At 42.0% G+C, this 27,815-nt stretch overlaps 1 protein-coding gene across 10 annotated transcripts in view; it reads left to right on the top strand.

Moving 5' to 3' along the window:
* Positions 1 to 27,815, top strand: part of SVIL (supervillin) — a 54,404-nt gene that overhangs the window by 19,813 nt on the left and 6,776 nt on the right. For 3 of the 10 annotated variants that reach the window (XM_053466520.1, XM_053466516.1, XM_053466525.1), the window contains 22 exons: positions 427 to 522; positions 1,363 to 1,618; positions 3,636 to 4,218; positions 7,179 to 7,392; positions 9,698 to 9,836; positions 12,890 to 12,937; positions 13,546 to 13,623; positions 14,568 to 14,636; positions 15,631 to 15,781; positions 16,571 to 16,660; positions 17,203 to 17,289; positions 17,703 to 17,880; positions 21,271 to 21,443; positions 22,324 to 22,479; positions 23,332 to 23,468; positions 24,184 to 24,331; positions 24,438 to 24,583; positions 24,864 to 25,039; positions 25,406 to 25,553; positions 25,972 to 26,248; positions 26,645 to 26,793; positions 27,524 to 27,629. In XM_053466520.1, coding sequence (XP_053322495.1) covers positions 427 to 522; positions 1,363 to 1,618; positions 3,636 to 4,218; positions 7,179 to 7,392; positions 9,698 to 9,836; positions 12,890 to 12,937; positions 13,546 to 13,623; positions 14,568 to 14,636; positions 15,631 to 15,781; positions 16,571 to 16,660; positions 17,203 to 17,289; positions 17,703 to 17,880; positions 21,271 to 21,443; positions 22,324 to 22,479; positions 23,332 to 23,468; positions 24,184 to 24,331; positions 24,438 to 24,583; positions 24,864 to 25,039; positions 25,406 to 25,553; positions 25,972 to 26,248; positions 26,645 to 26,793; positions 27,524 to 27,629 — 3,605 coding nt within the window. The remainder of the gene's footprint in view (positions 1 to 426; positions 523 to 1,362; positions 1,619 to 3,635; positions 4,219 to 7,178; positions 7,393 to 9,697; positions 9,837 to 12,889; positions 12,938 to 13,545; positions 13,624 to 14,567; positions 14,637 to 15,630; positions 15,782 to 16,570; positions 16,661 to 17,202; positions 17,290 to 17,702; positions 17,881 to 21,270; positions 21,444 to 22,323; positions 22,480 to 23,331; positions 23,469 to 24,183; positions 24,332 to 24,437; positions 24,584 to 24,863; positions 25,040 to 25,405; positions 25,554 to 25,971; positions 26,249 to 26,644; positions 26,794 to 27,523; positions 27,630 to 27,815) is intronic. The other 7 variants (XM_053466517.1, XM_053466521.1, XM_053466519.1 and 4 more) reach the window with 7 other exon arrangements.

The following is a 27,815-nucleotide window of genomic DNA, read 5'->3' as shown; positions in this document are numbered from 1 at the left end:
CTAATCCACACTTTGCATTTTTTGCTGGATTATGGTATTGAATGGATCTGGCTATGGATCTGGTTCCAGTATTGTGCGTTTTAGTTCGCTAAGCACTCATGTAATTTTATAGATTAAAGTGCAGTTTATATAAATAAGAATCCCACCTTCTTTGTATAGCATGGCATAGGGACTTCAGAACAGGAACCCAATTGTTATGGTAGCTCTGCCACTTTTTGTCACAGCTTTAGAGAAGTCTTAAAACCAGCAGCGCCTTGTTTGTTTTCTAGATATTTGATTTAATGGCCTCTCCCGTCTATTATCAGTTCTATTTTAAGGAGTATGGGGAAGAAAATACTGCAGTTAACCCTTTGCCTGTTAATATTGCTTTTCTCTTATCTGAATGTCTTTCCTTCTCGTTCCTGTTGCTCTCTTCTCCCGTGTTAGCGAGCCTAGCACTGCCTCGCACGCTGTGTCCGCACACACCGTACCCCCGAGAGTACGTAGCCCCACTGTAACTAAGAGCCCCGTGCAGCGTATCAGGTATAAAAGGCTCTTCGTTGCATGTCGAGAAACAAGAATGGCAGATGCCTCCCTTAATTATTAAAGCGGCCGATAACCTTTTTCTTGTCATTAACCCTTTCCGCGCCGTTTAACACTTCGAGTCTCCAGAAGGCTGAGCTGTGCAATGAGCACCCCTGCAAAAAGTTTAATGTTGATTTAAAAAATTAACTACTTGTGTACCGTTACTGTACTGACTTGCTTGTCTTCGTTCATTGCACGTTCCAGGAGCATCCCTTTTGTGTGCTGTTTTTTTTTCCGTGTAGGATAGTAAATTGGATGGACTTTCTGTGTTTAGATTTTGTCTTTATGTTTAAGCGTATGCCATAAAAATACCCTATGCATTTACAGTGCCTAGTGGGATACTTCTTGGGTAAAACTCAAATCCATGAACTCCTATAGCTACAATAACAAGGTTTGCACCAGGACACAATGTATACAGATTAAAGGAGAATGATTGCTAAATCTTAAGTGCTCTGACATGAAAGGGCATGCTGTAACATCCAGAGATCTTTAAGTGCTTCCAGAACTCGAGCGTGTAATATTTAGTTTGTTTTGGAGCAGGTCGGTCATTTTCTTGCCTCGCCTCTTCTCCCGGTTTTGCCAAAGTAATGAAGATGCGTAGGAGATAAAATATTTGGTGTTCAGCATGTGCCGTGTCTCCAACTGCATGGTTTTGTGCATTAGAATGTATATAAGTGTAACAAAGTGGATTATGGATTGCATAGGCTCATGAGCTCAGCGTGTTGGCTCCTATAGAGTTAAATTGCATGAAGCGAATCCGTCTTTACCCCATGCGTTCTCTATTCTGTACCTTGTCAGTTTGCAGGCCTCTGCGCACCATAAGGCAAAGGCCAGGGAAGAAAAGCAAATCTCCAAAGAAATGCACGACGAACCGAGCATTCCTGAAGAGCCCGACTCGTCCTCCCTGACGCTGGCTGAAAAGATGGCGTTATTCAATAAACTTTCCCAGCCAATCACAAAGGAGGTGTCAGCCAGAAGCAGGATGGGAATGAAACAAAGGAGAATGAATGCTCGCTACCAAACTCAGCCGGTTACGTTTGTAGAAGTCGAACAGGTATTTCCCCCGATTATTCAGATAACCTCTTAACCGGGAACAACCCACATTTTTTTTTGTAGAGAAGTGTCTTATGACGACCCCCCCAATGTTTGAATATTAATTCAGAAAAAAAGCCTGATTATAAGACTACTCTATAAGAAAAAAGTTTCATTAGTAAATATTTATACCCCATATATGCCACTCTGCCTCCCTGATATGCCTTATCCCCCCCCCCTGTTTGCCACTTTGCCCCCCCCTATATGCACCCAACTTACCGATGCATCCCTAGACTTGTCCCCTGTGCTCCAGGCTCCCTAGTGTCAAGTGGGGGCAGCCCTTGAACGTGAACGACAACCTCCGCTGCTGCCCACTACTTCCGCCGGGGCTTCTACGGTGGAGCACCGGAAAGTCATGTCACGCCGGTGCTCCGTCATAGAAGACCCGGCGGAAGTGCCGGCAGCAGCGGAGGTTACCAGACAGGAGGATCCAGGTCACCTGCAGAGCTGCGGGGGATCTGGATCTTACTATTGTAGTCAGACCTCTATTTGAGGACTGATCATAGGATGTCCTCGAATGTAAGACGAGGGGTATTTTTCAGAGCATTTGCTCTGGGGGAAAAAACCTTGTCTTATAATTGAGCAAATACAGTATATTGTCAGTAGGGTACATGCCTACCAAGAATGTGTTTTTTGATACTTGAAGCAGAAGAGCAAGAGTTTATTTCTAGTTTTGTTTGTATGTCTTTCCAGTGTTGCCTTTACTGGCCAGACTTTGGACACTAAGAGTGCTATTAACCTGAGCTGGAGCAGGAGTATTGATGCAAATATGCATTTTGTTGTTTTTTACAACAATGTGTGACTTGCGTAAGGACATTTGACACCCTTGCTCCATAAATATTTACTCAATTACGATGCGCGCTGATCAGTCACGCTAACTAGCTTTGCAAATAGCTGGGGTTACACGTAGGTGAATGCTCACACGGAGCATGCATACATAACTACTACTTGGGCTATTTGGGACAAATGCATACCTATTCCTTACAACCATACGCCAAAAACGGGCATCCAAGAGCATGGTGGGACTTTCCCTTTACCCGATATGTATTTGCGTTCGGTGCGATAGGAGAATATGCTTTCCATGGTGACGTGGTGGCACTTTATGGAGTAAAAACTGAGCCATGTGTTATAGCCAGTTGGCTAATGAATATACAGATGAAGGGTTCTACTAAAAAACGAGCGAGCATTATCTGTAAATCCTTAGGATATCTATAAACACCGCTCACCACACTGCTGGGATTTGGTGCGAGCGCAACTTATTTGCAGCAAGTGGAAGAAAAGGTCAGATGCTATTTCTGTATAAGTAGATATTTTTACTACCGGTATATAAGTAAATCGTCATGTGATACCGCGACATGCCTGACGTCCCTGCTGCAAGCAGATGGTTTCGCAAAACAAAATGTCTACATTTCAGATCACGTCTCCATTTACCTACCGGATCCCTTTTGTATTATCACCTGTGAACAGCTGACTTCTAAGTTATTTTATTGTTTCTAAAACCCGACAATTCTTTATATTCTAGCAATATTTTTTCCAAAGTGCTCACGTAAATTGTTTGACCTGGTTTTAAGATAATAAAAACAACATGTTAAATGCTTTATGATTATTGGTGGTAATTCCTTTTAATGTTGGAAACCCACCTTGAGGTTGACGGCTCCAGACGTCCATAAACGCTAATTAATTTGGTTAAGCTTCACTCTGAGACTCAAGTTCTTCTCCCAGAGCATAGCAGCTACCAAATCTTTATTATATTAAAGTATTACCTATCACTGTGACATCATATCTAATACTTTCTGGCGTAGAACAGAGCTTTATGTAACTTTTTTTCTTCTGAATATACCTTTGTATGGTGAGAATATGAAGTGTAATGCGTGACCATTGTTTTAGTGTAGAACACGGCAAAGTTAAAATAGTGATTCATTGTTTGTTTTTCATTCAATTGTTTTTTTTTCTTTTTGTTTCCCCTAAAATCTGCCCAGTTCAAAAACGGAGGTGAAAAGATAGCGCCGTTATCCCAGAACGTTGTAACTTCTGTAGCAACTCTAACCTCTCGTCCATCACCTGCATCCCCTGGGGACATGAATGTCACAAAGTCCTCTGCTTATGATGAAAGACTATCGAGTGTCTCCAGCATTTCCACCATGCTGCACACTTCATCGGAAACCGGAAACGCCACAGAACGAAGCCTGCTGCTGTCAGAGTGCTGGAGTCCCTGTGCCAAAGATAAAGTCGATGAAAAGAATTTCAGGAAACTAATGGCAGACGAGTCGAGTATCTCGATGATGGAAGACAGCAACTTCAGCAAATGCAGCTCCGTCCAGAAGGAAGTCCTCCATCCTGTTCTCCGTGTGGCTAAGGAGGTGGAGGACCAGAAAGCAGCCGGGCAAGTTACTTCAAGTAGCAACGCGGTGGAATTGTTCAGCCCCCAAACACTGTTTCAGCCTGTTCAGCATGGAGAATTCCAAGTGCCTGACACTGCCCCGCAGGTAGATGACGAAGAAACGAGGCAGCGCCAGAAGAGAAGCATACAGAGTGAATTGAGCATGAGAAGGGCGCTCGCAGGTAAGGCGCCAATAATTCTTCTGGGTTGTTAATGTTTACTTTATTTTATATGCCTGCTGATCTTTTACTTTCACCCAAACGAGTTCAATGAGAGTGAAGTCTCCCTGTAGGCAGGATTGAGTGCTGTACGGTTTATGTAGCTGTTGAGAAAACTGCCACTATCCTCAGCCAGCCCTCCATGACACCTGTACCTCAACCGTAGTAACCCGAAGATAAAGCCATCTGTACCAAGCGCAAGCAGATCGTTCAGACAGTATTCTGTCCGTTGGAATAGAATGGTGCAGTAATCTGTAATTTAACATTTACAGAAGTGATTTAATATTAAACCTACACTTTGTCATTGTGCAAAGCCCACGGGGTAGTTTTTCTGAGGGTTAGAGTGTAGCCTGCAGCCCTGTTCCAACGAGTGTCGCTGGAAAGTGTCCTACAATAACTCAGACGTTCTTACCTACAGAAGATAAAGTGAACAACCTACTAAATCTCACCGAGGTCTTTGAATGTTAGGTTTATGCTCTGTTTGCAGTACTTTGACAGCTTAGAAGAGGCGCTCTATGAACTGACAGCTGTTTCTCCCGTACATTGTCAGTTGAAATTAATATTTCGCAGGAACAAGTTTTCTTAAAGGGACTGTGCTAGTATTATGTCATCTGTGTTTACGTATAGCTGGTTTTATATTCCGGGGGTGGTGGGGGGTTTATTGATGTAACTTCAAATGTTTGTATAGCTGCTAATAAAATGTAGGTAAAAGTTACCTCTGGAGCTGCTCAGGCTGATCTTATTTACTGATAATGGATTTGTGGAAATCTTCTTGTAATGGTCAAAAAAGGCTAGTTACAAAGGCTTCGATAAATCAAGCGAACCATCTATTTGTCCTCCTAACCATGGTGCTTTTCATAATGCTTGTCACTTTTGCGCATGCTGTGATCGATTAGCTCCCTGCTGTACGGATGAGCTATTAAGGCACTTTCTGCAAATGGCATAGGTGACGGGTTATAAATAGGTATAGGTGTGTTTGAAAGGCATGCCTCTCCTGTATAAGGGTTTGTAGATTGTTTGTAGATTACTGGGAAGCTGTGTCATGTTCTGCAGAGGAACAGTTCAATTGTACCATAGGAATTGTGGGCTTTTATGCTTCTTCAAACATCGGTTAAAGGGTTAATGCAGGCATATGGCTAGTGTCACTGTGTGCTGTAAGTGCTGCGCATGGATTTATTTCCTTCCTCTGAAAACAGAGCTGTTGTGAGCACTGCAGCCAATCATCCAGCGAATGGCTGGGGAATATCATGCGCCGGAGCAGAATTTTTATTAAGTAAATATAGATCATGAAGATCAGGGGCTTAGTGCCCGGTGACTCGGGCAGGGGGTGTAGGGGGGCCGCTGTCATCCCAGAAAATGTCCTTGGAGAAAGTCTGTCACTTGTTTGGGGCAGAAGTTAAGTGACCATATAGTGTTTTAGAATGCCCACTTTTGTTTTGTTCTAGCAGCAACCCAGGTGTCTGTGTATGACTTTTATGCTTTTTAGGTTGTCCGCTCTCAGTCCAGCTATGTTATATATTTTTTGTCATTAATATGTATGCTAACCCCTTCATGACCCTTGGGATGTGACAAGCCCCAGGTGACAGAGGACGTAAATGTACGTCTTATGGCTTTTGCACCAGCAATAATGTTTCCCTGCCAATACACTGGTGACCAGGCTGTCATTAGACAACCTGGGGTCTCCTCTGTCATCAGGAGATAATCAGATCAGTAAGCAGGGAGCTGGTGATGCTAACGATAATCAGCAGCGCCAATTACATCATAATAGCAGAGAATGGGCCACCTTTCATTTGGGGATTCTCTGCCGGCAGTGTCAGTTGTGACACCACTGGAAGCACTCAGGGGAAAAAATCCTTCCCAGGTTGCTCCAATCCAAAGTACAAAAATAAAGAAAAAATAAAAAGTGTAGAATGTAAGGGGAGTATCTTCTTCTCCCTTTTTATATAACGTAAAAACCCATGAATGGCATGATGATGTTATTGGGCATGGGGATGTTATTGTTGAACAGGAGTTGGACTTAATTTGTGGAGAAAATTAAAAGTAAAGTTTTATTACATAAATGACATACCGCAAATGACAGACTTTACAAAAAAAAGTGGTGTTAAGAGAGCCCCATGTGTCTTTGGAAGAACAATAAATAACACGAAAGGGGGCAGTCAAGGCTGAACAATATACGCAAAAAATGGCAAAAAACAAAAGCTCGGGTCACTTAGCGGGATAAACCCTCTGTGTCACAAAAGGGTTAAACGTTATTCTGTTGCTGTCTGTCCTCGTCTTTTAATATTTGCAGCGCGTGCTCGTTCTGAAGAGTGATTATGTACTGCAGCCTGGTGTTAAAGAGGTTTATTAATGCTTGCTTTGGTTATTATACTTCGTTATGTAGCTGGATTCGGAATCTCTTTGTTTATCCTGTACTATAACATTGTATCTGCTTGTCTGCGTCTGGTTGAGCTGCGGGGCATCACGTCTGGCATATCAGGGACGCGTGTTTGTCTTAAACGTTCTGAAATGTTTAAACCGCCTTGTTGGTCTGTTTGTTTTTAACAATGGCTTTATGTCAGCATTGCTTGCGGAGTAATTGTCACAGTCCCACTTCTTCGTTCGTAGCTTTTGTGTCAAATGGCATTCTGTGAAATACAGGCAGTGTTGAAAATTGCAATATACTAGCGCTGATACGCTCGTGAATGAATTGCCTTCGAATAGCTGCAGTCGACTACCATTCCCACCATGCTGTGATGTGGTGTGGTGTGATCGGCGTTGCAGTCCACAGCTGCTATAGTTTCCAAACGGATTGCATTTGCCTGCCAGCATCAGGAATAAGGGGAAACAGATGTTGAGTTGTGTTCAGGTCACCCGGGAAAGGGTTAAGGGAATGACTGTAGCATGTGACCGCTCTCTAATGCTCAGCCTCTCTTCACAATAAGCAGAGATCGCTGAGCCGGCCTCTGAACTTCTTGGCACTGCAGCAGCGAAGCCTGTTTCTCACACTTCGCCCGCCGTGTCCTCCAGACCACAAGCATCCGAGCCGAGCGAAGAAAACCCCTTCGAGAAAACAGCTGAGCTTTCCTCTGCCATCAGCATCAAGTCGGACGAGGAGCTCGACGACCTCTCCGGCAAAGCCATGTCTATCCGAGACAGGTAACGCTCTGCGGCGTGTGATTAACCCTTTCCCCGACTGCAAATGCATCTCCAGTGCTATAGACAAAAAGCTTGAGTGTATGCGGTTACGAGACGTGTTTTTAATTTATGCATAGGACTAATTTTTATGCTTAATCTGACCCCTCGCTCGTTTCCATAATTTTAAATCTTTTATTTCTGCAAGCGCTTTTTAACCCCTTTCTCCTGTGATTGACATAATTTAAATGAACTGTACAATGAAGTGGGACTGCGTATTAAGACAGATGCAGCCTTTATCCCTGTATAAGACGTAAACTCGCTCTTACACTCCCTCTTTATGAATCTTGTATTGTTTGTTGTGAAACTGATCTGGGATTTATACTGTGTTTCGTGCACGGCGGAGCAAATACAGATAAACTACAATCCTCATTGTCCTCAAATAGGGTCATGGGAATTGTACTGAAGACTCTGTTACTGACACCAACATCAGCACGTGTTTTTTCTGTCTATATATTCATAATTCAATCGTATATCAATCCTTGGCTGTTTACATACATGTTTACAGATATTTGGAAATGTTTTTTTATATATATATAGTGTGTTTCCAAAATGCAACATTTACGTAAAATGCATATAATTTCACATTTTGCGGAGTTATTTCTCTTCGTTCCCATATTATATTTGTTTTGATATATTTAATCACCTTTTTCTAGTATTACTAAGAAAAAGCAGTGTTTGTCTTTGCCGTGATGTTCCAAGAACTAATCTGTTAACCTGCAGGTTCCGGGGTTACTTGGAGTTTGTGTGTGTTTTCGAACATTCCATTTTACATGGGAACACAATGTTGTTATCATTGTTACTTATTGATGTGTCTTCCTCTTTGAGGTTTCCTTGATGAGTTAAAGGGAGGCGTGTAGTATAGCTGTGAATGTATTTTGGGTATGTTCGTGCTGATTGTTGCAGCCACTAGTGGGAGCCACTGGGACATTTTGGACACCTTTTTGTAGCAGTTTTCAGTTTGCATGTTATTTTTGGGGTTCTCTGTTATAAATCTCTACAACAGTCCCTCGCTTTACAAAATCATAGCAGTACTTAAATGTTTAATAACAGCATTACATATGATATACTCCCCCCCCAGAGTGGAGCCCCTAAATATTAAGGGTATAGTATCCCACGCAGTCTCCAACAAACATGCATGTACAATTACTTTTAATAGGCATTCTTCAGAATGGGGGGGGGGTCTGCAGACCTGTAGCACCTCATCCAAGGCCTCCTTATTATGTTTCTGCCAGCGGCACAAAAGCATTGCACAAGGGGGCCTTGTTAGATCGCCCCCCCCCAAACCTCGCCACGCTAGGGCTGACTGGCAGGGAGTACACCGCAGGGTTGCAGGCAGGAGGTGTGTGCATGTGTATGTATGGTGCCCACTAGAGTTGAGTAGGTCGTAAGGGAGCTAGGAAAGGGCAAATTAGGTTTCATTGCATTCATGTCTTGGCCGTTTAGGCATAGAGACATTGCCAAACCCAAATTGAGGTGGGCTGTGCCGTTTATAATTTTCCAACATTGGGTTAAGGGGTCTTTCTATAGAAGTGAAAATTTCTAGAAAATATCGTTTTAAAAAATACTGCTTCCAGCTTTTACAATATAAAAGGACCAGCTTAGCACCCCTCGCAGGAGAAGCTCACTGGGGTTGTGGTGGAAGGACTCTTCTCACAGACCCTTTGATTATTCAGAAATGGGCAGAGGTGACAGAGCCAGAGAAGGTTGTTCGTGCGCCTTTAACACAGGTTGTGGACAACCTTTAACCTTTGGTTATGTAAGTTTTTTTTTTTTTTTTTTTTTACAGAATTACAAAACTATTTGTACGTTCTGTAATTGGAATTTTGGAATTGCCCCCTGGGACCATCTGAGAGCCAGGAGTAATAAGAAACTCCATAAGATTCCTCATAAAGCAAAGAAGATTGAGAGTTTCTGTGCTATTCCACATATCTACCACCCTGTAGAATTTTCTGTTTCCCCTCAGCCATGCACTTTATCATCAAATCATCTGGTTCTGTACATATAAAGGGTTGTAGGTCTTTCATGGTATCTGGATGTTGGCACATTAAGCTTTACATGTTTAAAAGCCCCTTTTCAGCTTTGTGAAATGACCGGCCAAGACGAGTCCCCAACGACCTAGTTTAACCTGGTAGAATGTCCCAAACCTCCATGTCTTGTCCGTGCTCACGTGAGTGTCTTGGCGTTATGTAACGGTGACCGCATGGTCTCGGATCTTGGTTTGAATCATGTAGTCTTCTAAACAATGTGGCATATCATTCCTTCTTAGGTTGGCCCTGTTGAAGAAGAGCGGCGAAGAGGACTGGAAAAACAGGCTTAACAAAAAGCAGGAGTTCAGCAAAGTGTCTGTCATTGAGCGCAGCTCGCGCACGCAGCTCTTGGAAATAGAACAGTCCCTGCAGAAGAAGGTAAAGATAGCCATGTTTGGAAGAAACTTGTCGTTACTCGTCCCTGCACTGGATGTATCAGTCATGCCTAATTAAAGCTAATTGCTACTGCATGCTAAAGCACAAGAGTCGGTTTTACAGTCACATGATTTCTAACCTCTCCTCTTGGCTATTGCATCCCCTAAATATTTTCACGACCCGAAAAAAAAAAAAGGTATTTGTGTCCAAACTAATGAAAGCTTGCGTCCAAGCGTCTACAAGCCTTTGCTTTGTATGGAAATAAACTGCAGCCACATCATTCCTTGGCATTAGGATTCTCTTTGATAACGCAGACGATTGGAATAGATAAATACCGAGTGCTGATGTTCGGCTGAAGTGGCTATAAGAGGGCACTTATTTCAATACTCTAAGCTCCAATGTTGATGATGAGGGACGGCACTCTAGAACCAGGTTTTTTCATGTTTCTTGACATATTTGTCGTACCGCTAAATAATGCGTCTGCTTTACTTCTGTTTGAAAACTCACACCAGAACAGGAGCACGGCTTTTAATCCTATGGTAAACATGCTGGCGTCTCAGCAGAATAAAGCAGACCCCCCCCCCATATTAATTCTTAAAACGTTTAAATAAGTGTCCGCTCCTTGAGATGATTGATATTTAAATTTATGCAATTTTTAGCTAGCTGGAAGGTGGGTGAAAATTATAAGACATTTTCCCTTTTCCTGCCCTAGTTCTGATTAGTACCTCTACCTGTGCTGCCGTCCTTTACGGAGCAGAAGGAGTTCCCATGTAGGGAATCCTCTATTTCAGTAGCACTATGTAGAAGTATGTACTACCGGAAAATATGCAAGAAGTTCCCTACTGTCCCGTACCTCGGCCTCCTGCTTAACTTCAGCAGAACACATCTTGGAAATGTGTGTCTTTAGCTCCATTTCCAGTTCTCTTGTAGCTTTATTATGTAACATTCTATTTTGTTATTGTAAAGAAGAGTGCATTCGTGATTTGGGTGAAGAACATGTCTTATGGGAGAGGACAATATAAATTGTGGGCCATTGTGTACTTTGAGAATCATCAAGGCAATGGACCTGTTTGAGAAGAGCTAGCTATAGAGAAGTCTCATGCTCCGGCCTGATGAGATAATACATGCACTCATTTTTTTATTTAATATTTCAGTTTTAAGCCTTTTTCAGTGTATCCACTTTTAAAGAATCTAAAATGCATTCACGAAGCCATTCTCTTTAGTGTGTTAAGATGAAAGAGCCTTGGGAATTCCAGTAATGAGTACCATGCCATATCCAGTAGAGAGTATACTTTGGGATTTCACTTCCAGCTGATCGCCACATGCTCTTCTCAGATCTTGGGTAATAAACATTCATTCCCGTGGATACTGGAGATTTAAGATAAAAATCCTTTTCCTCCCTGTCGTTGGTATGCAGTTCCAGGTGGAAAAGGTTTGGGGTATATATGTTGAATCCTGTTTCCCCATTTTCATGGCTTAACTTGAACAAATCGATGCTTGCAATTTGCATGAGAGGTCTGTATGCCGGCATTGTTCTACGTAATTCATCAGACTGTAGTCCGTTTGTCAGAGCAGGTCTTCATCACGTGAGCTCCTGCGATAATCCTATGAGATCTAGGTAAAATGGTATATTTTACCTGCGATATCACGGGTGCCTCGGTGTCCAGGGACTGGTTTGTTAAAAATGTACCAACCACCAGAATAGGCAATATTCTTCAACAGTGTTAGCGTGAATGGTAGCAAAAGTAGTCCCTGCAAAAACACTCGAATGTTGGCCTCTTGGCTGAACTTCTGCATGTAATGTGTGATTTGTCATTCAAGTGTAGGTTTTTACCCTAATTTATTAAGTAGGATGTCACAACTTGGTCTCCCATCAAATCAGTCAGGTGTTTGAAACGTTTCTGTACCCAATTACAATAAGCACATATTTTTGGTTACAATACATAATTTACTTTTTTTGCAGTTCAAACAATAGAAATAACTTATTAAGGAATATTAATGGTCAGAATAATAGCCATGTACAAATAGACTAATTTCCTACCCTTTCAGTTTTGTTGACAATCGGTGAGCAGGGAGGAAGATATTGAGAGCGAGCGAGTGGGGGGGTAGTTCTTTGCTTTGTTTCGTTATGGGTCTCCCGTTTTCGGAAATTCATCCAAATAGACTGAATAGTTGAAATTGGTTAAAATTAAAATTCAGGAGTGTACAGGATATCATGGCCATGATTTCCAGCTCGTGGGATATTTATAGTTTAATCTCTGCCTTTCTTGGTTGGCTTCTTGCTGCCATTAGGTTTTACAATGTAAGCCTTGTGCTATAAACATTTATATAGGTGACTTCTTTCACAACAGTAACACATGTAGTAACAAATTAATAGACACTTAGTGCAACATTTAGGATTTTTTGTATTTATTTGAAACACATTGATCTTGATATTAAAAGGCATGTTATAATTATAGCCGCAACATTGCTTCTATATGTATTTAACCGTGCGGGGCTTGGAGTCCGGTACTCCGTATCACCCCAGGTATAATACACTCAAATTGGTGGGGAAAAATTAAGTACTAAGTGTCTGTAAAGTCTTTAATTCCCTTTGTTATTGATGTATGATGGTCCTTGCAGTTAATTAGACATGTTTATGCAGACTTAACGGTGTAACGAGCAATCATTTCGTGATGCACTTTAACCCCTTAATGACAAAGCCCGTACATGTACGGGCTCAAAATGCATTGTTTTCAATGGGTTTCGGGACCGCCCATTGTCCTTAAGGGGTTAAAAGATCAAATCACATCTCATATTTTGTTCCTTTCTCATGAAGCCCCTTCCCTCTGCTGGACTTGCCACTCCACCTGATCTATTAGCCATCCCTGCCGCAAGGGAAATGCATTGATATGCGCGTATACTTGCATTAAACGTGCGCAGCTACGATTGTGTGAGTTTGTTAACCTTTTCTTGTTCCTGCTTGTGTTCTTAAGTCTTTAGCCAGAGTGCACTGGCATGTATTCAGGACACCTACCAAACGTCTGCAGCGTCACCCTGTTTGTTTCCACCTGTAGGATGAAGGTGGTCATAGAGATGATTATGTCCCTTGTAATCGGCTGTGGGTAAGCCGGACTGAATGATATCCGCTTGGAGGGAACGTTTCTAACACAGGCGTCTGTGCGGTCGTGTTTTGTGCAGCCTTAAAACCTGTGGCCTCTGTGTTAGCCGTGTCTGCGTCATTCCCGTAGCACCCCCGGGCGTTTCTCCCGTCCGCAGTACACTGTGGATAGGAACTGATGGCGGGTGAGGTCGGTGACCTCCTTGGATGAGGAGGGTGGTTGTAATGTATCTGTGGACATGCAGTGGAAACGTTATGATCTGCCCTGCTGCGAGCCTGGAAGATTGGATGATGGATAAGCGTACCATTCGTCCATCACGGCTGCTGTTTGCCCATCTGTAGGCTCCGTGATCTTTAATTGCCCACCGCATTCCTTCTTTTAGACTGTCGGTTTGCAGTAACGAGGTCCCGTGTTCTGCATGCCTTTGTCTTTTCTGGGCTTAGTAAGGGAACTGTGTGTTCGCGTTACTATTTTCCTACATTTTCAGAATGCTGGGCGCAGTTTTCTTGCCTCATTCGTATTTCCATCTCTCGCAATGTGCTTGTTTTGATTTTTTTTTTTTTCTTTTTCCTCTCCTAATTTTCTTGCTTTGCTTCTGCCCCTGTCCGTAGGAACCTGTGTATGCTTCTATTTATTCTCCTGCTATACCTGCTGCCTATAAATGCCAGTATTTTGTTCCTATAAATCAGGTGAGGAAAATGTGTGGACCTGCAATCCTTCTTCCAATGCAGCTTCATATCCCTAGCGGGTCTTGGCCTTTTATTAAAGCTGTTTCTGGTGTCCTGTATGTTTCCCAAACGGCTTCCAATCCCCCAGGTACCCAAATGGTTGAAGAAAAAACTCAACCCGCTTCCTCCTTGATTTTCTAAAAAGTTCCATTGAAAGTATGTGATAGGTAGAGCCCAGTAACCATTACTATAGACATGTACCGAAGAATGTTGACCAAATTCCTTAAAGATGAGAGGCTGGGTAATGGTTTCCACCGCCCATAGTCTACGGGAACTAATCCTAGATGCACAACACATTTCTTAATTGGGTACGGTTGATAGAGCTGTTCCATGTAACCCACCGATGACCACATTTTCAGTGGTCCACGGGTAAACCCCAGATAGATCATTACCTCTCAAGCTTTAGTTGCTTCTACACTTTCCAAATGACGCACTTGTTTCTGTAATACTACATGCATACCTTTTATATCCACTAACACGATTGTTCTTTTTGCTTGATCTTGAGATGCGAGCTGATCGGCCGAGGGATAACCCGGTGACTCTGTCGCAGCTTCCCAGGGCATAGTTCGGGGCTGAACGAGTCTCTTCGATAAAGCAGAAACAAGTTTATAATGCCCAATTTGTTTCTATTTTCTTAAAGTTGTGGTTTTGGTGAAATCATAAAGGCCTTGGTCCCGAGGTGATGGCTTCCTGATGCTACAACAGAGTCACACACAGTAGCTTAGGCTGCGTTTAATTCTAAACATCTGATTAAACTACAGACAGCGTAACCCTGCCAAGTTAACCCTCTGAATGTCTGTTTCAATACTGTTAACACCGACTGGCCGCTTGTCCTTCAGTTTGTCCTTTTTTTTTTTTTCCTCTATCCACCTTATTTTCCATCTTTCTGTCTCTTTGCCTTAAAGGTCAGTAATACTAGCGTCAGGGAGTCGAGCCCTGTGGTCTTTGATGAACATCATCCCTGGAGATGGAAGGTGAATTAAGATGAATATTAGACAAGTGGGGCGCCTGTATTTAAGTATAAATCACATAGCATTTCACAAATGCCAACAACAAGGATTTGATGTCTATGTATCTTTGAACAAGGACTCGATAAAAAAGGTTCTAGGAGTATCAAATGGGAATTCCAGAAGATTGAAGGCATCAGCGTGTACAAAGTCTTTTCTAAAGCAATCTGAGCAACAGAAAACACGTGTATTTAGTCCATGCATGTGTTTCTGATATCAGAGGTCTGCCGGATGATAAATGACTTTAGTCTTGGGCAGATAATCCTCTCTGTTCATTGAAGTGCAAATGGAACATAAAAAAGTTAAGATTAGGTTTTAGGGGTTAACTAGAAGCCACAAAGGATATTTATATTTTCAAAGCTTGTCCTGACCCAACCTGTTTAAGAACTCTAGCCCCTGAGACACTAATCCATTTCTTATCCATAGAATATATCCTATGTTGGGCAGAAAAATGATTTCCTGGTGTGTGATGTTTGTATCGGATCCATAAAAGGGAATCCTAATCATATACAGTATGAGTATATATATATACATAGTATGTAGGTTGTGTGTGTTTTTTTTTTTTTTTTTTTTCAACCTTAAGTCCTTCGCGTTTTTCTGCTTGAAAAAGGATTGAGTACAGTGATGTCTCGAACGTTGAATTATTAACCCCACTCACTGCGATCGTCGTATGTCTATGCCGAGACCACAAGCTGATTTATGGGTCTGCAAACGAGGATAATCTTTAAACGTATCAGTGCATTGATGTACGATGTGTGCACACCTTCCTATAAATGATTGCATAGAACATTTGATCTTACGGCCTCCTCGGCATGGAGCTGATCAGCCGATTACTGCTCTTGGATATATTGGTGTCCGTGGTGGCAGCTTCAGCCCTCGGTTTTCCGCTTTAATCGTGGCTTGTGAAAAATAAATTGAAAGAGATGCTAAGTGGAATTGTATATATATTTTTATGTTAAAGCAAAGAGCGGCTGATGGAAGCGTGATTCCGATGTCTATTGAAGAACGAAAACAGCAGATTACAGTACGGGAAGAAGCATGGAAGTCCAGAGGCATCGGAGCCGCAAATGACTCAACGCAGTTTACAGTCGCTGGACGCATGGTTAAAAAAGGTTTGGAGTTGTATTTATGCCCTTAGCTTGTTCTACCCAGGATAGGGTCTGCCTGCCCGCCAGAGAGACAGCTGCCGAAGGGAAACATTTCATAAAGAGAACCTAGAGATACCGTCTGTTTATTATTACTGCCCGTTACAAATGAGTTGGAACGTGGACCTTGGGTTAACCGCCTTGCTGGACATGTTACAGACGCATCTTCAAAACAAACTTAGAGGGTTTTATTTTAAGCTAGAACATGGTAATTAGTGTTATTTTTGTATTTATGTACTAAAGATACCATAAAGATTTGTCACGGTTTTGTTCATCCCCCCCCCCAATGTATTTTAAGGAGACCGCAACACTCCCTTATACTGAAATTATGTGGCACGAACCCCCATGTAGTTTTTGGGGCTCTCTGCCGTTCTTTACATGTACCTGGAGGTGTATACTAACCATGCCTTCTGGGAACTGATTTTCACCAGAAGGTCCTTTTGCAATGCTTTGCACGTTCGGTTGAGTCGCGTCTCTACTGGTAAAATTACCTGATTGCCTGCAAAGTAGAAGAAAGCCGCCCCCCCCCCGTATCTCAAGTGCTTCTGGTTTAAGGGAGGCTTTAGCTGCCGTGATGTTAAAAGAAGCGGTGAGCCGAATATGGTTCTAATATAAACTTATAATATATCATTATTGCCTCTATGCCAATTCAGCGCTGTATTTATTCTAGCTGGGTAAGCCGGCGTGTACACGCGGAACGTTATTCGCTGCTCAATTTACTGGAATAAGAATTTTCTCATTCTGTCTTTCATCCAGGGTTGGCATCACCTGCAGTAGTCACACCTGTTGCCTCTCCGCTGGGTCTCAGATTAAAGACTTCAACAGCTGTCTCAAAACCATTAGAAGGCAAGTATATATCCAGGGATTCTCTGCCTCAGCATGTTCTTATTCCACGCCAGCACGTGAATGAATAGCCCTTTCTGTGTATCTGGTTAGTTTGCATACATGTTTTTGTCTGTTGGTAAATCATGAGGCTGCTTGGCTACCCATTGTCTGATACAGAATAAAAATGTGCGTTTTAGTTATTTGCATATGTTCTCGCTCTGTTATCTTATCTCGGTCTACTCAACAAACACCCTGACTCCTTGTCGTACTGCCTGTGCCAAACAATAGAATGGCTCAGTCTTAATTACCCAGTCAAACACTCTAATGACTTCATAAGTATTGGGGGGTGTTGGCAGAAAATAGGATTACTGAATTGTAAGACGTTGTGTTGAATATTTGTTTTATATTTGGCATTGTTAAAACTGTCAGCTCACAGCAATTCTCACCATGTTAAAGTACGGTAATATCTCAACTATTTAGTATGTTATTGCTTGTTGGGAACATACTGGACATATTTGCCTCCTTGTTTGTATACCCTAAATGACAAATCCATCTTTCTTTAGAAATCGAAGCCAAGCCTGAGCTGAATTTGGAGTCTGACAGGAAATTGGACAAACTTGAATCGTTTTTGGGGAAACTGCATAACCGAGGTGAGATCCTAAATCTATCTTGATGTGCTTTAGAAATCTGTTACCACTCTATTCCATTTTGGAATTGTTAGTGGAGACCTGGGGGGGCGGACGGCAACTTTTATAGTCTACAAATTACTCTGCTGATTAGTAACGTGGACATGGGTAGACCGTAACGTCCAACTTCTACCGTTCTACTGCAACCAAAAACCAAAGAAAGGTTGAGTGTATGTGTCCAGCTGCAACGGGTCCAGCTGCACATGCTGTATGTGTCGAGGCAGACTCTGTTTTTTATTTTAAGTGGCTTAAGCTGCCATCTTTATTTCTTGAGACCGTGCCATGCGGTCCTGGGGCATCCTTTTACTGCAACGTCAGATGTTTTTGATCATGCTGAAGAGGCTTCCTGTGTCTGAGGTCATTTTATACTTTTACAGTTGGAGGGATGCATGACACCACTCTGACGATCACCAGTAAAACTGTGAAAGAAGTTATGAAACTCGATGATGATGAAACCTTCACGAGGTTTTACCGACCCTTGGAAAGCCCCACCGCCATTGTGCCATTTGGTTTCGATGAAGACTTTGATATCCTCTTCAGCTCAGAAGAACCAAAGTGAGTAAAATTGACACTGTATCGCCAGAATGATTTAATTAATTCTGGGCATGTTACATTTTATGCTGGCTCAGGAACCAGTGGACTTGAGATGGAATATTGCTCATGGTTATAGCTTTCCCGAGTACTTAACTATATAATAGCCGGGTGCTGGTAATAGCCTAGCTTTCATTGGGGATATCCATTCTCTATAACTGTTCCATATATATTTTGGAATATTATATTTTTTTAAGACGCGCATGATTCTAGGTGTGGCATTACTTATTTGAATGAGTGCAAATGTTCTTTGTATGGAAATAAATGAATGCGGTCAGTATATTTTATGAGTAATCCAGGATGTTCTCGAGTTACAACTGTTTTTAATTCATACTCCCGACTCTGTGTTGAAAAAATACCATAGGATGAAGTGTTTACATAAATTCTAATATTCCCTCGTGCAATAAGCTCTTGGGCTTTGTTTTCTCTGTTTCTCTTCCTGGATTTTCACATGCCCCCGTGACCCGCACATCTCATGTTGCTCCACCTGTGTCCCTTTACATGTGGAAGGAGCATCCCGTGTCCCCTGTGTCTTGGAATCATGCGTTTTGTGTGGTTTAGAACATATTTAAAATGGTTGAGCTGGCCCTTTATTAATGACACCCCTAATTTTAGACTGTGACCTCCTGTCCTAACAATTATCCTACTTTGAAATATTATTTCCTTGCGTACTTTGATAAATCCCTTAAGTTTTTTATCACATGCCCTCTTTATCGGTTCTGTCACTCACGCTACACATTGTCTAGTCTTTCCTCAAAAAGTTTTCTCAAAAGGGTTTTATAACTATCAATTAGCCTTTTAAACGTAAGGGCCATCAGAGCACAGGAGTGATGGGAGTGATAAAGGGCCATCAGAACACAGGAGTGATGGGAGTGATAACGGGCCATTGGAACACAGGAGTGATGGGAGTGATAAGGGCCATTGGAACACAGGAGTGATGGGAGTGATAACGGGCCATTGGAACACAGGAGTGATGGGAGTGATAAGGGGCCTCTGTACGCCTATGCAGATATTTCATTGAAAATCAGCCGTTTCCAGCTACAATAGTCATTTACAACATTTAACCCCGTCTGCGCTGGATTTCTTATCTATATTGTTTTTATTGGACTTCATTTGCTTTTCTTTAAAAAGAAAAAAAAAACAATTTCTAAGTGAACCCGGCCTTTTGAACGTTTGTGTGGTTGTTTCTATAGTCCCCAGGAAATTAGGGAATTGTTATGTTAACCCATGTCGAACAAGGCACGGCTTTTATGTTTTCCTGGACACCCCCTCAGAATTAGCTTAGTGAAACCGTACGCGATTTTAATGCTACAGAGAGGTAAATGTTACCACATAAAGGTGCAACTGATTTTGATCATGGAATTATTTTAAGCATGGTTTTTAATGGCGTATAAATCATTTGGAACAGTTGGTTTGCCCGTCTTCTTCGTTCTGTGAGATCCCCCTCTACATATGCTTTGTTTTAGGATCACCGTATACCTACCGATGTATTAAATTCCCCCACCGTAGTCGCCTCTACCGCTTCTGCTGGAAGACTATTCCCTTATTCAACGCCAGAAATACTTTGTTGCATATTAGTGTAAATGATTTTAGTCTCTAATGGTAAAAGTAATGCCGTGGTCTGCATGGGCTGACGCAACAATCCCCTCATTTCCTGGGGACTATAGAAACGTTGATTGGGAGAGCGAATATACCGGCCCTTTCCTTTTCTACATTTATACCCGCAGATTCCATCCCCTCCTTGCAATATAGGTATAGTAAAAATTAATAATTTACAGAGAGATTAAACACACGTTAAGACCTACTGGTACTGAAGGGCAACAGGGCCTTGCTCTTGGGAGCTTACAATCTATCAGTCTTGCTCTGAAGCCTTTTCTTTTGGTTTGCGTGCATAAGTATATATTCCATATATTTTCCTCCAGCATGGGTACTGTATATGGGATCTTGCCTCAGATTTTGTCTGAAATTCCTATGTACGCGTGATTTCAACATAAAAAAGAATCCCATAAAAGTCTGGATATAAACAGCAGTGCATATTTTCCAACGTAAAAATGGCTGCTGCTTCTGCTGCACATGTGCTCCGAGTTCCCGGGAGCCGCTGGGAATCGTGTTAATGGATATTAAATGTCATGCTTGGTTTATGGGTTGTTTTGAGTTTAGGAGCCTCCAGTCTGCGGATGCCCGGCCGTGACGCAGGCATGTCAGAAGCATTCTTTTCATCTGTTTTCGGGCATTCTGTGCATGCGTTCGGGGGGCTTCCTCATATATCCCGTGCATTTAATGCTTTACCTTAAATGGATTTAACTCTACGTACGGCGTTATAGGATTGTGCGTCGTTTAGGAATTAACGTTGCTCTCTTTTTAATGTAAAAATATGCATGTTCGTAAAATATAAAAAATGTGAATTTGATTATTTTTTTATTTTTTTTTTTTTTTTTTTTTTTAGGAATTACTTTGTGTTCGTTTGTATAGGCTAAACGAGACTTGTGGAAACAGTGTTTACAGTTAGAGGAAATTTGGGGTTTTGGTGCATTAGTGATTTTCTTTTTTTAATTAAGGGTTTGTTTATTAAACTCTGGCTTTACCCAAAATGGCTAGCTTAGCATTCAGCAGTTTATCTCGAGCTCAGTAAATAAAAATGGGAACGTACGGCTTCCAGACTAATTATTTCATTCACAATTGCATATAGCTACCAGGGGCAACAAAAGCAACATGGCTTGATCGTCATTTTTACCATGACTGGATCCTTCTTTCCCCCTTGTACAGTTAATGTTGTACTGGCAGAGGTTAGATGGGGCCGTCCAAAGTATACTAAAATATAGGTAATCTACCACAAGGGATTCTGGGTAGGTGCAGAATCCACTTCATACATGGATCCCTTGAAAGGGATCCATGTATAAAGTGGATATAGAGGCAAAAGGTGGTCATTGTTGACCTTTATGTGCATGCGCCTACCCAGAATCCCTTGTGGTTGTGGCAGCACCATGAGATTTCTGGGGGAAAAACCACCCTTCTGGCTTGTCTGGTGTCTGTAGATGAGTGTTTAATAATGCTTATACTACCCCCAAGCATGGTGTGCAAAGTTGTATGAAACACGTGTAAATCTCTTTGCTTAAAATTAATTTGGTATATTAAAAAAAATATATATATATATATTCCATGCAAAAACATAAAAGCTGCGTCCAGAGAACTAAAATTGACCAAATTGTTGATTTTTACAGCTGCGTCTAGGCACCTGCCGACTATCATTTAATAGTTATGCACAGATTATTAAAGCGTATTTATGGTGATTTAAACTGTGCGTTCCTAGAGTTTCACTATAAATGATTACCTGAGTAATTTTTATGAACCCAGGCTGACGTCTGCCGTAGCAGAACATAAACGTGCCATCCGACCGGTGCGCAAAGTGCAACATTCCGGGAACCCTCTGAAACTTCTAGCAGCGAGAGAGGACATCCTGCAGGAATACACAGAAACCCGGCTCAATGTTGCCTTTATGGAGTCAAAGAGAATGAAAGTAGAAAAAAGTAGGTATATTTGAGTTTTCTATACAATGTCACACCAACAACTGGCGTAGCTGGAAATAACTGACCCGGTCCCGTGAGGCATATTTTTCTTGAACGTTGCATATTGTGAGTAATGTTTTAGCACAAAAGGCTTTTGTTTCATTGTAACTCTTAATCTAGAGACCTGAAGTTTGCTGTTTTTGAAGATCATGTGATGTTTTGCCGATTGCTTTATGACGGAGATAATTGTCCTTGTGAGGTTCTTTGCTCCCAGGCCTCGGTTCCTCCTGATACTTAAGACCAAGAAGCTTTATACTTTCTAACAAGGCAAGGACCAAGCTGTCTGATTAACTGGAATCTTAGATCAGTGCTGAAACGCATTCATAAAGCAATCGCATAATACTGTTTTTTAATAGAACCATATAACATTGTTAAATGCTTTCTACATTTGTTTCTCATTAGTTCCATTAAACAGAAACAGTTGGTCCTTCACTTGGGTTGTAGCTGATAATTGACATTTGTAATCCAGAATTCTGGGACTTTGAGTTCCTTAGAGACACAAAGTCTGCATGTTTTTAGCGAGCGCCCTGCTTTTTGTAGAGATATCACACAACCTTGAAACCAATTTGCAGATATTGTTTCTCGAAAGACCTGCGCCATATATCAATTAGGGATGACCGAGCAATGGGGTAATCTGCTGTCCTGTAGGGGAAGCTCGGTGCCTCGATGCCCAGGGAAGTGGCGATTTTCTCAAAGGAATTTATAAGTGATCGCACAAATGGCTATAGTATTAGCATAAGGTTTTAATGAGTTTTAAACTACTGTTCCTTAGACTGTAAGAACCTACAGAAGATAGCACTCAACACAGACTTCTGCTTAACTACAATTTATTTGTTTTTAGTGTCTAAGAACTCCAATTTCTCAGAAGTAGCACTTGCAGGCCTGGCAAGTAAAGAAAACTTTAGCAGCGTCAGTCTACGCAGCGTAAACCTAACAGAGCAACACTCCAATAACAGTGCGGTGCCATATAAGAAGCTAATGTTAATACAGATTAAAGGTATGTCAACAAAGTCGCTACCATTCTGGGCTCACTGCGGACACCCTTCCTCTGCTTATACGCTGTATGTTTTATCCTCGTTTGGGGTATTGAATGAGGTTTGTTGGAAAGGCAGTATTTCTCACTTTAATCATGTTCTTCTGTACATGAGGTACTAACTTGAAACATTTTTCTTGCCCTGCTTGGACCTAATGGAAGTAGGGCTATACACTTGATGGCTTGATCGCAGTAAATGTCATTTGTGACGCTCTACTGTATCTTCACACCTGTTTTGCCCGTGTTACGGCCCATAATAAATCCTATTTCCATGCTTATGTTACTCATCACTCTAACACCGCTTTGCTGGCTGTCTGGAGGCTTCACGATTCAGTTTAACCTTCTGTCCTCTTCCTAGTAGTTCCCAAACCTGCACCCCCTCACTTATCTCCAAATACATGCCTACCTGACCCGTCATCCCATTATCCTTCTCATCTGCTCTATTCTCTGCCTCCGATGCTTGTGGACCAGCGCAAGGGCTGCCCCTATGCTATAGAATGCCTACCTTCATAATCTTTTATTTCACGTTTACATTGAGATAGACTCGTGTGGTTGGTTCTATACCCACCTCCTTCTAGATTGTAAGCTTCATTTATCAGGACCCTCCTCACCTTGTTTATGTCCATATCTTTGTGATGTGCTAAATGTCCTGTCCACCTGTTGTACAGCGCTGCGGAATATGATGGCACTATATAGACGAATAAATGGAAATAACCCTGGGGGCGTTTATTTTTATTTTTTGATCCTCGGATTGTTAAATGGCTGGCATGGTATACGTATTCTTTCAGTGACGGAAGTCGTATTGTTTTTGTTTAGGTCGCAGGCATGTTCAGTCGAGATTAGTCGAACCGCGGGCTTCCTCCTTGAACAGCGGCGACTGCTTCCTGTTGATTTCTCCTCTCCACTGCTTCCTGTGGGTTGGCGAGTTCGCAAACGTCATTGAAAAAGCAAAGGTTATTGTCCTAAAATGTCACTGTTTGTGAATCATGCTTTTCAGATCTGTCATTTTCGCCCTGCGGGCATCGGCGGGAACGCCGCGTCACTTTGCTGCCTTTAAATAGCCAGGATGTGGCTGGTTTATTGTTCTCACGTTAACTATTTCTGCGCACGGCTTGTTAACACTTTGAAACTAGTCTCTAATGTCAGGAAGATCTTAGAGAGGGGTCGTGGGGTTAATCTATGGGGTCTTTTGTTACCAATTTCTCCCTAAATCCTCTCCCTCTCTTCCCATTTCGTTTTTGAGACTTTGTAGCAAGTGAATTAATCTTTCTAGTGGCTCAGATAACATTAGTCGCTGCTTTTAAAGTTAACCCTAAATAAAGTCCTAAAACACGGAAAGTAAGAGTTTAGTTAAATGTTATAGGAGTTTTCTCCAACATAAAATCTCGTATGAAGATCACCTTTAACATCCTCCTGGAAAACATTTTTAACCGACAGAATGGTGATTCTATGGTTTTATTTAAAATATTTTTCAACCAAAGTAGAATTGGTTCGGTCCCCGGAAGGTTACTGTAAAATAACGACTTTATATTACAACCCCCGTAACAAATTGTAACCGTGTTACTGCTCAGAGAATGGCAGAAATTGGTGGTATTCGTGGTTCACCAGGAGCTGATGATTTGTTGGTTGTTTACCTCTGCCTTACCTAAAAATCTGCTTTATGTTAAGGCTTCTGAGCTAGTATCCATAATCCAAACAAAGAGGGAGATCGGATGCCGGGCATCGTATGTTCAAACGATCGAAGAAGGGATTAACACCCATACGCACGGAGCCAGGGACTTCTGGAAACTCTTGGGTGGGCAGACTGAATATCAAGGTAAGACTGTTCAAAAAGCTATTTGTCTAGATTGCAAAGGATGTGAATAGGACCAAAAATAAACATCTTAAATATTTCTTGCATTCATCTTTTCTTTACACCCAAGATGCCGGCAGCCCAGAAGAAGACGAGCGCTATGAGAATGCCATAATCGAGACCAACTGCATTTACAGATTGGTCGATGACAAACTCGTGCCCGATGATGCATTTTGGGGTAAAATACCGAGATGCTCCCTTCTACAGTCTAAAGAGGTTAGTGATTGTGCTTCCTTGATTTGTCTTTCAATGTGCAGGAATAATTGCTGATTGCTCTCAGTAAGCAGTCATTTTTAGCTGTCCCATTAGTGATAGATATGACATTGCAGATAGTGTACGGTGAATTACTGTATTCTCTTCCTACTTTGGTGCTGTTGGCACCATAGCCAGTGCAAATTACCACGGAATGCTCCTCCCCGTGTCAGACCATTTGAACGATATGCCTTCTCTGATACAAAGTGTTATAACGGAATGTTTCCCAAACATGCGCTTGTAGGTCCTGGTGTTTGACTTTGGCAGCGAGGTCTACGTGTGGCATGGTAAAGAGGTGACGTTGTCTCAAAGGAAGACTGCATTTCAGCTGGCCAAACATCTGTGGAATGGCATCTTTGATTATGAAGCGTGTGACATTAATCCTCTGGATCCTGGGGAATGTAATTCTCTTATACCAAGGTAGGCATTGCTCGCAGGAATCCTTCCCTAACAGCTGTTGTGTATATGATCACATCTACCGTCATGCCATGATGTCACATAAATGCACCTACAAATAGGGATCACGTGCGTTGGCGCTTGCTTGCCAGGATAGGCATTGGAATGAGAGGAGAAGCAACAAACTCCCCTGGGTGGATTGGAAAAATGTTGCTTGTGCAGCTCTGGCTCCAGCGAATTAAATTTCCTCTATAATATAGGGGATTGTGATTCTACGCCTGGGAATTGATCTAATACATAGACTGGAAAATCTCCAACCGTGTAGTGCATTAATCCTGAGACCTAAATGTCTGGACCCCACTCCCTAACGCTGCTCGTTTTGTTATCCAGGAAAGGACATGGCCGGCCCGATTGGGCGATATTTGGTCGGCTCACTGAACACAACGAAACCATATTGTTTAAAGAGAAATTCTTGGACTGGACGGAAATGAAGAAGCCCAATGAGAAGATTTTGTGTGAGGAGCCCTCAAAACAAAAGGCAAAGTCTATGGCACCGTATAAAATGTGTTTGCGTAAACCAATAGAAATAAACGAGAATCTACTATAGAATATAGATTACTGGAGACATGTCCTGGTGGCATTCCATTTTGGAAAATCATATTCAGGCTTCATATCCCATGATATTTTGTAGATAACAACCCCTTCCCGTAACTGTGTGTATGTAATATATAATATGAGTGTATATATAATATGTATTAGATTATATTATGCATTTAAATATGAGGATGTTGCTGATATGTGCGTGAGTACTGGAGTCTTCATGTTCGAGTTAATCCTTGTGCTATCTTCTGTCTAGCCCCGGGAGATGGTTAGTGGAATAGAATGTTGTGGAGTCTGCAAGTCGTCTTGTTTGTACGTCTAATATGAAATGACAACCTCCTTTCTCTCTCCGGCAGGAGGAAAAGCAAACCAACAACAAGACGCATGATGTCATGCGCATGGTCCCAGTTCCAAAGACTGCTGTAGGCAGTGTCCTTGATGGATTGAATGTGGGTCGCGGTTACGGGATGATTGAAGGTGAAGACAGCAGACAGTACGAGATCACTACCGTCGCTGTTGATGTCTGGCACATCTTGGAGTTTGATTACAGCCGGCTGCCGAAGCAGAGTATTGGCCAGTTCCACGAGGGAGATGCGTATGTGATGAAATGGAAGTACATGGTGAGCGCCACAGGTAAGGGAACATTTTGTTACTTGGCCTGCAGTTTCTAAGGTTCGGGTTGTGACTATGAATCACACTTCATTCCCCGTCCATGACTGTAAAAGTCTCGGGTTAAGCTTCGGCCAAGAATAGAACTAGTAACCTGATTTTCTCTCTACACGTTACTACAGCAGACAGGTGCCTGTTTGACTGGATGCCATCGTATGTATGTGTTTTTATGGAAAATAAAGAATAAAGTAAAAATGTGTTCCCATTGGGAATTCCCGTTTGCGCTTGCAGTCACACAAAGTAACTTTGTAACTTTCCGGCTGTAATTACGTGTAGTTCCGGTGATGACGAGCCAGGCACAGACGTGTCAGTCAGAGTTTAACCACCTGCTTTTATTTTTCTTGGTCTTCTCTTGTATAGTTGGGCAACGCCAGAAAACGGAGCATGTGAGGGTGGCCGGTAAAGAGAAGTGTGCCTACTTTTTCTGGCAGGGGCGCCATTCAACTGTAAGCGAAAAGGGAACGTCTGCCCTGATGACCATCGAGCTTGATGAAGAAAGAGGAGCGCAGGCAAGTCTATAAACTACGCCTTTATCCAAATGATAGGATCTCTTCTGGGTATCTACTTTTTTTTTTTTCTGTCTAATGCGTTTTAGAACCAGTGCATAAACATGCGCAGTTGGTATTGGTTGATCGGTTGTATGTGCTCATAAGAGTTTACAGAACATGTAATAAAAACATTGTCACCTTTTACAAAGCATTCTGATGACCATCGTATGGATAGTTTGGTATCTTATCATTTTGCTTTACAGATTTTCATGTTTCTCAGATTCCGTATTACAGAATCTCCTTGTAATAAGCTTATGCCAACATATGCCATGGTGCAGCTGCATACGTCGGAATCTCTCGACAAGGATAAAGCATTACTGATTTGCGTTGCTAGTATTTAAATTAGAGTGCTCTTGTCTCTGGTAAACCCCTACAGGTTATAGCGTCCCTTAAAAAAAAATTTATATTAGTGAAGCAAAAATGTGTTGGGTTATCTATAATCTATAAAAATGTTTTAAATCAGTAAATGGGGTTAGATACCTTGGTGTAACTGCTGCCAAACTTCCACGTTTGCTCCTAATTTAGAGCGCCTTGTGCTGATTACCTGCTTACATTCATGTCTTTCCCGTCCTCCTTGCTCTGTAATCTTATTGTATTCTTAAAACACCAGGAAGCGTCCTCACAAAGCTATTAAAAAAAAAAAACGTGCTTTTGGTCATACCTGTAGTATTAAATCGGTTCTTCTTTTCAGGTCCAAGTTCTCCAGGGGAAGGAGCCGCCATGTTTCTTACAGTGTTTCCAGGGCGGTATGATTGTCCATGCGGGTAGACGGGAAGAGGAAGAAGAAAACTCACAGAGTAAGTCCTAGTTCTTATATCAAATGGTTGTTTTAGTCTTTTTGCTTTTTTTTTTTTTTTCTGAGAAAATTGTGTGCTGCATTATAGCAGATTACACCGCTGCTTAGGGCGCCTGTTTGCCTAAGGAGCCTTTCAGATATTGTATTCAGGGTGAAGTGCATCAAGCAGAGAGAGATCTTCCACCCA

This window comes from Spea bombifrons, chromosome 5 (genome assembly GCF_027358695.1).
Source record: "Spea bombifrons isolate aSpeBom1 chromosome 5, aSpeBom1.2.pri, whole genome shotgun sequence".
In the NCBI taxonomy this organism is placed as follows: Eukaryota; Metazoa; Chordata; class Amphibia; order Anura; family Pelobatidae; genus Spea; species Spea bombifrons.
This window is presented reverse-complemented; position numbering and strand designations above follow the sequence as displayed.